Source organism: Trifolium pratense, linkage group LG7, assembly GCF_020283565.1.
Source record: "Trifolium pratense cultivar HEN17-A07 linkage group LG7, ARS_RC_1.1, whole genome shotgun sequence".
NCBI lineage: Eukaryota > Viridiplantae > Streptophyta > Magnoliopsida > Fabales > Fabaceae > Trifolium > Trifolium pratense.
This window is the reverse complement of record NC_060065.1, coordinates 6,616,855-6,630,554: the sequence shown is the minus strand read 5'-3', so window position 1 is coordinate 6,630,554 and position 13,700 is coordinate 6,616,855. Positions and strand designations below refer to the sequence as shown.

General features: G+C 33.3%; 1 protein-coding gene across 2 annotated transcripts; it reads right to left on the bottom strand.

Moving 5' to 3' along the window:
• Window positions 1-288: 288 nt before the first annotated feature.
• LOC123894184 (peptidyl-prolyl cis-trans isomerase CYP95-like) lies at window positions 289-10,710 on the bottom strand. Of its 2 annotated transcripts, XM_045944102.1 has the most exons (13): window positions 10,540-10,627; window positions 9,647-9,733; window positions 9,503-9,557; window positions 9,137-9,225; window positions 8,799-8,823; window positions 7,875-7,913; window positions 7,661-7,778; window positions 7,415-7,542; window positions 6,839-7,190; window positions 4,847-4,953; window positions 3,799-4,206; window positions 891-973; window positions 289-601 (listed from the first exon to the last, which is right to left on the bottom strand). In XM_045944102.1, the coding sequence occupies exons 2-13, from the start codon at window positions 9,722-9,724 to the stop codon at window positions 455-457; spliced, it is 1,629 nt and encodes a 542-aa protein (XP_045800058.1). In that variant the 5' UTR covers window positions 9,725-9,733; window positions 10,540-10,627; the 3' UTR covers window positions 289-454. The 2 variants fall into 2 exon arrangements, with proteins under 2 accessions (XP_045800058.1, XP_045800057.1); XM_045944101.1 differs by lacking the exons at window positions 289-601; window positions 891-973 and adding an exon at window positions 2,815-3,711 and having other exon boundaries at window positions 10,540-10,710.
• Window positions 10,711-13,700: the final 2,990 nt, after the last annotated feature.

The following is a 13,700-nucleotide window of genomic DNA, read 5'->3' as shown; positions in this document are numbered from 1 at the left end:
AAGCTTATTTATTTCAATTTGTGTTACTATTTCATTTTCTTGTCAAATATTGTGGAACAAAGAGCACTACAAACAAGGGGAAGAGATTTCTAGCCCAAGTCAAAGGTTGTCTGTTGTGCAGGCCTGAGGTACATATCTTAACCATATTTTTAAGCAACATGATTCTTCATTTTAATGTAATAATCTTCATTATCTTAACATGCAAACCACTTGTTTTGAAGATTGTTGGGACAAGACTCTATGCAACAGTTGATTTAGATAAAGCAAGAGTTGGACGAACCAGAATGATAGGGAACCAACCCTCAAACCCGAAATGGAATTAGACCTTTGAAATCTTTTTTTGAAGAATTTGAAATCTATTGTGCTCATTACATATCACACATTGTATTCACCGTCAAAGATGATAATCCAATTGGAGTTGTTGGATATGTCCTCAAATCTCGGTAACAAGAAGTCAAAAAACCATGTTTTTGGGAGATTCTGCCTGTTGGAGCTGTTGATCTTCTGCTTCATATTTCTTACTATACCTCTTCAAGTTCTTTGCTATCTCTTCCTCTTTCTCAGCAGTCAGGAAAGATGCTGGTCTTGGTCTCCATAAGAACTATATATTTTGAAGAAAAACTAACAGAACATTAGATTTTGGAAGAAAAGTGCTGGCTCAGATTACTCACAGCTTCTGAAAAAAAGGATTTTGTATGCAACGGATAATAAACAAATTCAATGTTTGAATTCATGTTGGTACGAAAACTTTAACGGGCCATCCATCAATTTACTATTCCATGTCAAAAAACTATAACCATATATAATTGTATATCCAACAGTCATTCTTTGGACCATTGTAATACACATGCTCAGAAAAAATGCATGATTACAAATGATGCCGAAATTACCTGATATAAGCTATCCTTCAATATCCGATACAGATGTTTGCCATTGAAAGACCATATATTGAATCCATAAACCTTTTTCAAAACTACATATGATGCTAAAATATTAGAATTACAAAAAAATATTGTGCAATTAAAGAGAAGAAATATTCGATTAATCTGTAAATCCTATTCTTTTTTCAAACTTTTCATGGAGAGACTAATCACAATGAATATATACTACTTCCTCCGGAAACAATTATAAGCAAAAAACTATTTTATAGGTTCATTGAAAAAGTAATGTATCCAATCTATATTATTAATTTGATACATTACTTTTTCAATGAACCTAAAAAATGATTTTTTTGCTTATAATTGTGTCTGAATCGAGTATTATATACATATCACAAGTTGTGTCCCTAAACCTTTTTTTATGGTAAAATCAATGTTCCTAAAACCATATTTATTGACCTAGAAGATACCTACTACTATGCATAACCTTTTGAACTCTCCTAAGGAGATTCACTCTAGTGCTAGGAAAGTCAAAAGTGTCAAAAGAAAATGGGATAAAAACATGTTGTATAGTTATTCTTTTAAAAGATTATAAATGGTTAGTTTCAACAATAATTTTTATTTTTGCTTCTTTAAAAAAAAATTAGAATACATTATCTCTCGTTCAACATATTAGATGAGTGATATGGATAATTTCAGTCTGAAACTTCATTTAACACAAGAGTGTTTCTTTGTGTAGAAAGATGAAATGTGGAAGGTTTTCTAATGGTTAATAGATTTAGATATATTTCTCTAACACTTAAAAAATGTGTGCAGCATGATGAAAAGAAAAACACATAAGGTATATTTTCGATCGAATCTATTTATTATTTCGATCTATTATGATGTGACCCTTTCTTGAAACGTGGGGGACCAAAATCACACAATTAGGAAACGTGACGAACCAAAACTGCAATTTAGCCAATATTTATATATGTATTGTTTCTAAAATTACCAAAAAAAGTAAGCATGAGTGAATAGAGTTGGCTTTATAACCCAAACCTGTCAACTAGTATGTTACTACACTGGTTTGTGCAATAATCCAAAACTATTTTCAGAACCAGATAAGCTAATTCAATAAAAAAAAAAACTACCAGCAAAAAATTGAACATGGCATTGAGACTTGAACAACAACAAAGTCGACGGATAGGGATACAGGCAACGACACAATGAAGGGATAAGCCTTTGAGAAGAAAATGAAAGCTAACTTGCCTCGTCTTCCACATTTAAGAATGCTAACTAGCTCGTTATGTTGGCAGTAACACACTCCATTAATAGTGCGCAATAATCCAACTCAACCTCCCATTCTCTAATGAAATGAAATACAAGATCGACTGATAAACAAATAGGTCACCTGATATGGATATTTTCGTGACGGTCATGATATGGACTTTACTGTCATACTACCAAATGATGTGAAAACCAAAACAGTAAGACTTATGTTTTGATGATTGACTAAGCTATCCTCTTTATAAAGAGAACTCAGTATATGTACCAGTGTACCACCAACATTAGAAACTTATATTTTTGCCTTCGCACTATTAACAGAAAGAAGCTAGTTTCAATTTTGGGTATGGACAATCACAGTAATGACAGGAGGAGACTCAGATCGGTTATTCGTAACAATTGGTCAGAACTTATGAACTATTTTGGTCTCATTAACTTCAATATATAAAACATCCTAATAATTAAAGGGGTTGGATTTCTCATTAAAAACCAATTGGTCAAATTCAACTGTTGATTGACATCTCTAAATTTATTTTTAGAAGATCGTACTGAAATTGCAGTCCAACCTATAAATAATAGAAAAGAGAAGATGGCCTTAACTAAAATAATAGTAAAGAAGCACTTGTTTGGTTATTTAGATATCTTAATATAACTCAAAGAAGAGGCAACATTTCAAATTCATCTGTCATCAAATCAGTAGAAAAACTTGTTATCTATAGTGTCGAATCATCAGACATATATAGATGGCATTTGGCCAAATGAGACATACATTTAGGAAAGCTAATTGTCAGACATGATTCATACATGCGAAACAGGCATATAGTTAATACATAATTAAAATATGAAATTTAATTTATCTCATAGTTTGATGGATGCAAACATGAACCAAAGTATGGTGATAAATAAAAAGAAGAAGATGGATTAGAGAAGCAACATTGTATCTTTGTCTGTCACCCAGCAGCATAAGATCAGCACAAAAAAGGAGCATGAGCGTGGTTGAGGTGGCTGCAACTGAGACTAGGTGGTGTTTGTCCTCCGAGTTTGACCATAGCCTTTTGAGCAAGCTCCAAGTTAGTAACTGGACCACCACCAGGAGGAGTCTCTTCAATTACATTGAGTATGGAATTGGTAAAAGCCCCGTATGATGTGTACTTGTATCCGGTTGGTGGGGGGAAGACTACTTCTGATACATCAATAATGCACCGGGGGGGTACATTATGATCACATGGGAAAGGCGTGAAGAGAATCACACGTGAAGGGAGGGGGGTGGTTTCAGTAGTTTTAGTTTTAGTTTTGTCCTCCTCCTCCCCTTGAAGACTGATGATATCTACATGAGACAAGCGAGTGGGTGTTACAAAACCATAGTAGCCAATGGCAAGTTTGGCTTCTTCAAGATATTTGGGATCAGTAAAGATCTTAATTCGTTCCTCCCAAGGTCGGTAACGTGGTAGTGGTGTTGTTGTAGGACAAGAACAACGAGCTATAGGTTGAATTAGGCAATCAGAAACAAATGTGAGATTAAGACCCCCTGTGACGGATCTAAATATAAGTGACCTGAAATATCTATCTGTTTAAACATAACGCGATCGATCAGCATAAGAAGAATATATATGAATAATGTATATAATGCTAATGCAAATGCAATGGATGATACCTTCAATGTGTTTTTGATCTGGAGTAAGAATATATCCATCAGAACAGCCATAAGCAATGAGGTGGATGAATAGGATGTCACCTGGATCAGAGCCCTCAACAAGCCTGTATAGGTGCTCACGTATGTTAGTCCCAGTGGGTTTGGTGTCTTCTTCGTCCTCAATGATCACAATTATTTTATCCTCTGGAAACCCTCGCTGTTCAATCAGGTACTTTTTCATCCTCAATATCTTCGCTTTCACATCAACACTCTTCATCTTCTTCATCATCTGCGCCGGCAAATTCAATCCAACCAACACAGCCTTCTTCGTCGGTCTTCTCTTAGGCTTCTCCGACGACGATGACGTTTCCAGATCCATCTCAGCCCTCTTCTTCTTCTTCATCTTCGGTATTATCTCATCTACATCTTCTGCAACAAAAGATCGGGGTGAAAAACCGATTGATAAGTCGTGAGGACGCCACAACCGGCTATGGAAACTCCGGTTGATAAGTCAAAGGTTAGCGTCACGGCAAGCCAATAAGCTAAAAACACGGTTCGGAGAACCAAAGAGATTAAATCTCATATTTTTACTCAATCAAAAACTTCTGTTTATTTCATAGAAGAACTTACAATTTATAGAGTTTTTGCAAAATAGCTCAAAAGTCCCTAATTGATGATTTAAATTAAATCTTCTAATTAAAAATAAAACTATAACATGGCTTATTATAAGACTTACAATTATTCCCTAATATGAGAGCACTATGTAATGCATGTTGGATGCCAAAAGGTGAGTTGCTACAAGTAAATGCCATAAGCCAAATGAAAACTGTGGCAAGACCTTTAATATGACAATCTTGTGCTTTTCTCAAATTATTGAAGTGTGATCTTATTGTTCCAATTAATTTCATAACCGTAGCATTTCAATTGGCCTTCCAAATAATGATATTTAGATGACCAATTACTCAAGAAAAATCTTAACAATTCTTCCAAGCATGAAATTAATTCTTCTGGTAAAGAGAGGTCATATTAGGATCACATCAAGAAACGTTTGCATTACTTCAAAATTTACCTTTTTTCTGATAACGGTCTTTTTGCTTCAGCTCTTTATGTTGAGTATCAAGACATTCACCATTAGAGTTGTTGTTACTCTCACTAGCTGAATCATTGCCAAATTCCCTAATAAAATACGGCATTAAGTTTGAGACCTTTAAAATATGTGTGAAAATGTGCATCCAATACATGAATTAAACGGGAACCACATTAATCAACCAAACATTCAAGACTCTCAATTGAAAGCAGAATAGTAAAAATAAGTGATCAAATTCATACACTCCAAACCATTAAAATAGTCCAACTGTCAAGAATGCAAGGAAAACAAAACATCATTCACATGAAAATGTAAAAAACTGAAGCTCAATCCTGTGGCCCAAACAGAATTGAAAAAAATGAAAGTTTCTCTTCCCACCCCTCATGTTTCTTTTATATCCCTTGACTTTTGTTTCGCAAAACTTCAGTTTCTATAAACCGAAATTTTCAAAAGTTTAATATTTTAGTTTATAGAAACCGAAATTTTCAATCAAAAACTTTCCTTCAAAACTTTGCGTTTTTCCTTGGATTGGTGGCTTAAAATCAACATTTGAACATTGGTTAGAGGTTTATAACTTTCATTGAGGCTCAAACATAAGGTAATTTTCGTTAACACCTTCATTGTTGTAACTGAACACATCAGTTGTGTTTCTGTTTCTATATCGTCAAACTTCGGTTTCTATAAACCGAAATATTTATACGCAACTATTATTGTGTTCAGTTATAGCAGTGAAGATGTTAACGAAAATTAGTTTTTGATTGAAAATTTCGGTTTCTACAGACCGAAGTTTAAGTATTTCGGTTCGTAGAAACCGAAGTCAACATTTTAAGGGTAGAAAAGGTATATTGGGGGGGGGGATAGAAGAAACGTGGGGTGGGAAGAGAAACTTTAAAAAAAATAAACAAAAAAAAAAAAAGGTATAGGTTATTAACAAGGAGACTGTTTTCATTTTCTTCAGGATATAGATTGTAGTCGTCAACTAATATTTATCTCACACCATAATTATTGCGTTTAATTTCTTAAATCTGAAAGGAATTAAATTTAAAATATGTAAGTCACCATTCAACATATTTTCCATATTTCTCATTTCGTTTCTGTACATATGTGAATTGCCATAGTTTTCATTTGATTAATAGATTTTCTGATAATGACCATTTACAAGATATTTCGTAAAACTATTAATTTTACTTATATTTGTTTACTCATGAATTTAGTTCATACATATGAATTTAGTCTACTTAGATGAGATGAATATCGTTTATTGGAGCTTTCTTATGCTGATTTGTCATTTCTAACTTTATCTTATAAATAATTGTTTACTCAGATGAATAATTTTGATGAAGTAGCTCAACCTCTAAATTTTTGGGAGTTGGAAATTTCTAATGTTGATGTAAATGGGAGAAAGATCTTGGTAATATTCACATATCAAACTTATTTTTTATTTCAATTTAACAATATTGTATACTTTTAAAGAGTTAGTGTTAACAAATTTTAATGATTTAACTGTCCAGCACTTCCCGAAGCATATCACAAGGAGTTTTTTTGGAACCTGGATAAAGGCACATTAATATGCTTGCAATATTAAGACATCCGCAAGGAATATGAATGAGAAATTTATTTCATCAGAATGGTTTCAATTTCTTAACGACTTTAACATACAGGTCAGAGCAAGAGTTAGGATGACCGTGTCAAATCCACCCGAAACTTTGAATGTTGTCATCATTGAGCCTTAGGGATGAGTGTGATTTGCAAATTTGTTTGTTATGTAGTCTATTATGTTTTTTGATTGTGTAATTCTCTAATTTGGTTTGTAAGAGTTACAACTACCTTCGATTAAGTTTACGTACTAAGTTTAATAGTAGTCCATATTCTATTAAATCATGGAATGGCGTATTTAAAGTAATATCCTTTGTTGCATGGGTGTGAATCCTAGTAATTAATAATACATTCAACCAAAATATTAAGTATTAATACCTTTTTGATTTGCGCTTCGACCTCTTATTCCTTCTTCTTCTTCTTCGCTTTTTGTCACGACGTTTATCTCTACTTTTTCCGCGTTTATATTTATCTTTCTTAAATCTCTTTCTCTTTCTTCGTCTTTCATCACTAGATGAAATTATATCAGATGACGACGAAGACAGATCTGAGTCAGAATAACTAGTTTTCGAAGATTCCGTGTCTGAATTTGAAGAACTCTCGGATTCAGATGAGTGGTATCTTCTACTCTTCCTTCGATCTTTTGAAGATCTTTTGTGTTTTCCCTTCTTGCGTGTTTCATCGTTGGATCTATCCTTTCGGGTTTTTGATTTATTTACCTTCTCCCCATCTACAAATATGAATATTCAAATCACGGGTTTAGTAATATATTAAATATATTAGAAAAGCAACATTGGCCAAGAATAGAGCACCTTCAATTGAATAGAGCGCAAAATAAACTATTAATTCTATGGTATTTAAAGAGTTGGAAACGGAATTTTTCAGAAGTAGATTAATTTTCATTCATATTAGCAGTAGAACTGTATTACTAGAAATAAGCTAAGCAATGCCTACCGTCATTATATTCACCACAATTAATGATTTTAACAGTTACAGTTGGATGTCCTTCCTCATCACCCACATCTTCAATTCTCTTCAATACTTGAAGACCTTCAACAAGCTTCCCAAAAACTACATGCTTCCTGTTAAATTGCACCACAACAACACAATCAGGCAATTTATCGTACCTCGCCTTCCCAAACAAAATATAACATCCGAGTAAGATGTAAAAAGCCAACAAAACATATCAGATTAGCAAACCTATCAAGATGATGATCTGCTTTCAAAGTGATGATAAAATGGGAACCAAGTGTGTCACGGTCCGCAAACGCCATCGACAAAAGCCCAGGGGCATCATGCTTAAGCCTAGGTGACTCGTCTAAAATGAACCAAAAATACAAACTATGTTAATATTGAGATATAGCACAACTTACACTGTATAGTATGTTCTTGGTTATGTACGTAGTATTCTTACCTGGGAAGTTTGAACCATATATGCTTTCTCCACCAGTCCCTGGAAACATATATAGACAGAATTTCGATGTCATTAACACTTTTTTTCTTAACATATGACAACAACTATTTTTTGTTAACTTTATAAACCACTTAATTTTGAGACATATAAACGAAGAAAGTTGGGCAAAATAAACTACAAAACCAGTGCCATTATCATCATCATCACCTATGAATGATGATAATGTAGTTGTTCTTCATATCCCTCTCCACAAGCACCACTATACAAATTTAAACTGCATCTCTAACTAAGATATTGAAACACGAGACTTATGTTACCTTAGGAAGCAATTATTATTGTCAATAATAAAACTGAAACAAGAATCAATTAGAATCTACGAGATACTCAATCAAATGGTGCCGTACCACAACTGATATGCACTCAAATTTGCAACGATGGTTGAAGAGAACGACATGAACAGCCACGACGAAACAACGGCAACCCAAATGACTAGAACGATGGTAAAAAATCGAGAATGAGCAAGTACAATGCGTGCGTGAACGTCCAAGAGAACAAGCGACGTAGGCAACAACAGAAAATCGGCGATGAGTGAACATGAAGATAAATTGTCCCAAGGATGGAAGGGTTTGTTTTGGGCGTGTATTATGAAAACAAAACAAAAAGGTTTCTCTCCTAACGGTAGTTTAATGGAATGTAACTAGAGGAGAGGTTTGTGATGCATGAAAAAATAGAGGGGAGGTTTGTTTCATTTAGAAGCAATTGAGGGGAGGATATTATAATTTTCCCTAAAAACTAACTATTTAAAGTGCTTAAGAACACAAAGAAAGTGACTACATATGTTGCATCAAATTGCAACCATCAAAACATGGACAGCAAAACTCATAATGGGATGAAATATATTGATGATATTGATAAAATACATACCATTACGATTGACAAAATCACCACCCTGTATAAAAGTAAAACCAGCAGTTAGTACACATAATAAGAGTACAATAATGCATTCAAAGTGGGCTGGGGAACCAAGAAGCTTAATTAGAGTTATGGTGATGGACAATTTTGTAAGTGCAACAAACAACATTGTAAGTACAACCTTAAAACTATATCATTAGAAAAGCAGTCGTGACCATCAGCCCCGTGTATCCTACAGCATAAACAGGGGTAATGGAAACAACTGCTAAGCCATGTTCAACCACAATGAGAGGGCATATATAGAAATACCATAGAAAAATTTAGATAAAAGACCAGATAAAACAACATACCTTCACAATGGAGCCTTTTATAATGCGATGGAAGAAAGAACCCTTGTAGTGCAGCGATTTTCCAGTATTTGGACTGATACCTCTCTCTCCTGAACAAAGTCAGAAATTTCACAGAAAAAGGGAGGAATAAGTGCATAGTTGATAGTTCATTATGTAGAAAATTCTTATGCAAAGATCCACTTCCAACCTAAAAGCATAAACAATATTTGCACGGATGCGAAGTACATAAACATGTCCAATAACTTATCGATGATGTGTAATTATGATGGTAGAAAATGCAGCTTTTAAACGGGGAAAGGAAATGTCTTGCAAACAAGTTTGAATTGAAGAAATTCTTAAAGAAAATCAAATATAGATTTAAAAAACCTGTGGATAATGCACGGAAATTATCTGAAGTCTTGGGAGCAACATCGTAGAAAAGCTGTGACGGCACAATAATCACTTGTTAGGTTCTATAGTAGAATATACATTGCAGCACAGATGATAATATATAGAAAGAATATAATGTACCTCAAAAACCATCCTTTCAACAGGATCCCCATCAATAGACACATCCATAAACACCAAAGGATTCTTCTTCTTTGCCATTGCCTTCGTCTTATTCATCCAAATTTAAAACAACATAATCATTGGGATGAAGTAACAAAGCATTATTAAACAGAGATCATTTATTTATTGATTTGAAATAAGCATGATAATGGAACAACCAGCTTTTGTAGTTGCACGTATCAAATGTACCAAGAAAACACAAATATGACATGGGACACCAATGTCATTTACTATATATATAGACCGGAATACAAAAATTATAAATAACAGGATACAATACGCCATAAAATGCTTATGCCTAAAAAAATACCGGGTTCGAACATGGACATTGCATATTGCAATGTTCCTACCGATCGAGCTATGTTACCTGACTCAATGGTTTAAACTTTAACTACTTAGCAATAGCTATGTGTATATCTATTTAGAAGAGACAAAACCAAAATCAATGAGCCAAGTATCCGCAGTTGGAGATGGAATGGAAAATTCGAGAAGAAAATTGAAAACCTAGATTTACTCACTCACTCTTACTGTGGCTTAACAATGAAAAGTAAAATAAAAGGAAGCAATGAAAAATCATAAAATCAACTCCAGAAATAGCAACAAAAGGAAGCGTCCGTGATGAGTAAAATGAAAATCATAATAAAATAAACTCTAAAGAAATTGCTAGGTTCATACAGTGATGTCTAAAATGAAAATCATAAAATCAATCAACTCCAAATAGATAACAACACAAGCAAAACGAAGAGTTAGATAATGATTAAGCTAAAGCGAAGTTATACTAAAAAGGAAAAATGCAATTATGAAGCAGATTTAGAGTAGAAATACAGAAACAGTAGAAATGGTAGTGTTGCTACCTTGCAGTTGATGAATGTGCTTTGACGGGAGGAGCTAGCAACGTTGATGGTGAAAAGCAGAGGAAAAAATGGAGTGATTGTATGTATGAATGGGTAAGAAGACGAAAAGAAAACCCATTCACAAAGGGTAGCGCTTGTTTTATGGATTTGTTTCAAACATTCCATATTTGGCAGTGTGTCTTTATTTACGGTCGGTGTAAATTTATTTTGCACATACATTCAATAATATACCGACACATTATGTATGGTAATTAAAAATAATTTAATTGATATGCACCGATGATGTAAAATAATTTTACACTGTCAACCAATACCAATCATGTTTTCCTCCTGCAAAACTATTTTACACCGTCGGTGCATATCAATTAAACTCAATTAAAAATATATGATGTGTCACATTCTTAAATGATGTGCCAACGCGTCATAAGATGTATTTATAAAAAAAAATACACAACAATTAAATTCTTTATTTTATTTTTCTTTTTAATTTTATAATAAACACTTTTTTATGGAAAAACACTTATTTTAATCTCTCACAAATTTGTAATAGAACAATTTAGGCTTTATTTTTAAAAACAAAAAACAAATTAGTTTAATTAGTCGTAAAATTTTAAATTTTTTAAATGAGTTTTTGCAGACATGCTTAAAATATTATAAAAAAATTATATGTGTTCGTGTTTATATATTGTTGTTAGTGTAACACATGTAGAGGTTTTTTTTAATCTATTTTACTGATGCCCTAAACAGGCAACTTGTGAATTCAAGCAACTTTATATCTTATTTACAAAATTTAAGAAGTTATCTAACAATATTAAAATTTTAAACAACAAAAATAAAAAGATGAAATAATAAATTTATAAAAAAAAAGGTAATAAATTAACTATAATTAAATTCTCATAAAAATACCTATAATTAAATCATCTACATCTTCTGCAACAAAAGAAAAACATTATTTGGATTGAAAACATTCTTGATTGGAGTTGGAGCACAAGGTTGAGAGAACTAGTGCTGCCTCTTTTTCTCCACGCCTTCAAATTGTGATTAAGGGAAGGCCTTGCAAGTTGCAAGATGAAGGAAAGGGATATTATAGAGTACAAGCAGGCATTATAAAGACTACAAACAGCTGCTAGGACAACAACTTTTGTTTGAAGAAATTGATATGAAGTTTTCCCCCAAGAGAGCATGATCATGCTCATGCCATCAATATCAAAAATGGGGCTCAAATCCAAAAAAAATTGCTATACTTGTATCCTCATTGTTAGAAATATGAGATTGAGAACATTAAGTGAAACAATATGTGGAATGTGGATAATTATGCCTGGAACTAATCATTCTTCTAACCGTTATTGTGGTAAAGAAAAAATAGAGGTTCAATGTTCTGTTCAGAACTTCAGATTACAAGGCATTGGCTTAAGCAAATGCCACCTCCCCTTTCCAACCTCTGATGAATAGATCCTAAAACCTTATTTGAGGAAGTTTGTTTTAGCAGTTTTATGATATTATTAAGGAAGTTTGTTACAGCCAAGCTGACAGCAGGAACACCTCAGGTTATATATTGGAATATAGGAGTATAGGAACAATTACAATAATAAAAGCTATACAATCCTAATTGATATGTGTAATCCTAATAATAAAGATAGGATTTTATTCTTTGATTCTAACAAAAGCATTGTATGGGAGGGGGTACCTGCATTTATTACAAAGAATTAACTTAGTCAGAAGAAGTACACATTAACTCGTTTGACAGCAGAACGAAATTGCATGCTGAGTGAACCGAGAGAGCTGCTAATAATGGCTCAAACAAGGAGACATCAATAAGCTACAACTACAAAAAGTAAGCAAGCAGGGTGCATCCAGTTTTCCATGTTTCTTTGCTCAATAAATCCATCGCTGCAGATTTAACTTGCCAGCCAGCCACTACCTCAATTTCTGGGAGCTAAGAGTTCTGCCAACTAACCTTACTCAATAGTAGTTTCTTGTTAGACATGATTATCACAACATCTAATACGTTTTCTATTGCATAACTTTCTTTTCAAGACAAATTAATATACTTATTGAAGCTTATTTATTTCAATTTGTGTTACTATTTCATTTTCTTGTCAAATATTGTGGAACAAAGGGCACTACAAACAAGGGGAAGAGATTTCTAGCCCAAGTCAAAGGTTGTCTGTTGTGCAGGCCTTAGGTACATATCTTAACCATATTTTTAAGCAACATGATTCTTCATTTTAATGTAATAATCTTCATTATCTTAACATGCAAACCACTTGTTTTGAAGATTGTTGGGACAAGACTCTATGCAACAGTTGATTTAGATAAAGCAAGAGTTTGACGAACCAGAATGATAAGGAACCAACCCTCAAACCAGAAATGGAATTAGACCTTTGAAATCTATTGTGCTCATTACATATCACACATTGTATTCACCGTCAAAGATGATAATCCAATTGGAGCTGTTGGATATGTCTTCAAATCTCGGTAACAAGAAGTCAAAAAATCATGTTTTTGGGAGATTCTGCCTGCTCACGCCCAGGCGTGGGAGCTGGCGCCCTGGCGTGCAGAACTGAGATCAATTCTGCCTTCTCACTCCCAGGCACAGCGCGTTTTGACATCATGTGTTGTTTTGCTGGTTTGTGGGGAAAACCTTTTTTTGGAGGGTACTCTGACTTGGATTTATTTTATTTTAAAATAGATTTGTTACTAATTTTTTAGCATATATTTTTCTATAAATAAGGATCACTTTATTCATAGAAAAATTAAGAGAGCAACTCAAGAGAGTAAAGATGTAGGGAATCAATTAGGATTTGAATCATTGATAGAAGAATAGTTTTTAATTGAGTGGTTACATATCCAATTTCCCGTTACGACCTGCTTAGGCTTTAGAGAAATACTCGGTGATTATTCACCTAACTCTAATCCATTAGATTAGATTTTTCACTTTGAGATTTGGCAACTCTGGTGTATTTAAGAGATGAGTGATGGTTAGAATAAATTTCCTAATGAAAACAAATGAAAATTTAAGAGATGGCAAAAATCACTAAAATAGACAATTGATAGTTAGAAAATCTTACTATTTTGAACAAAAAAATTCTATCACCCTATATATGCATGCCTTGAACTGATTGTTTAAACAAATATCTTTATGCATTTGAACGTGCAAA

Bases quoted from the DNA above. Each gene is read 5' to 3' on its own strand.
- LOC123894184 (XM_045944101.1), bottom strand. From the start codon at position 10,704: ATGGAATGTTTGAAACAAATCCATAAAACAAGCGCTACCCTTTGTGAA. The intron at 8,824-9,136 runs GTATGTTGTTTT...ACTTTTATACAG, and splicing joins TAAAAGGCTCCATTGTGAAG to GGTGGTGATTTTGTCAATCG. The intron at 4,954-6,838 runs GTATTAATACTT...GTATTTTATTAG, and splicing joins TCGAAGCGCAAATCAAAAAG to GGAATTTGGCAATGATTCAG.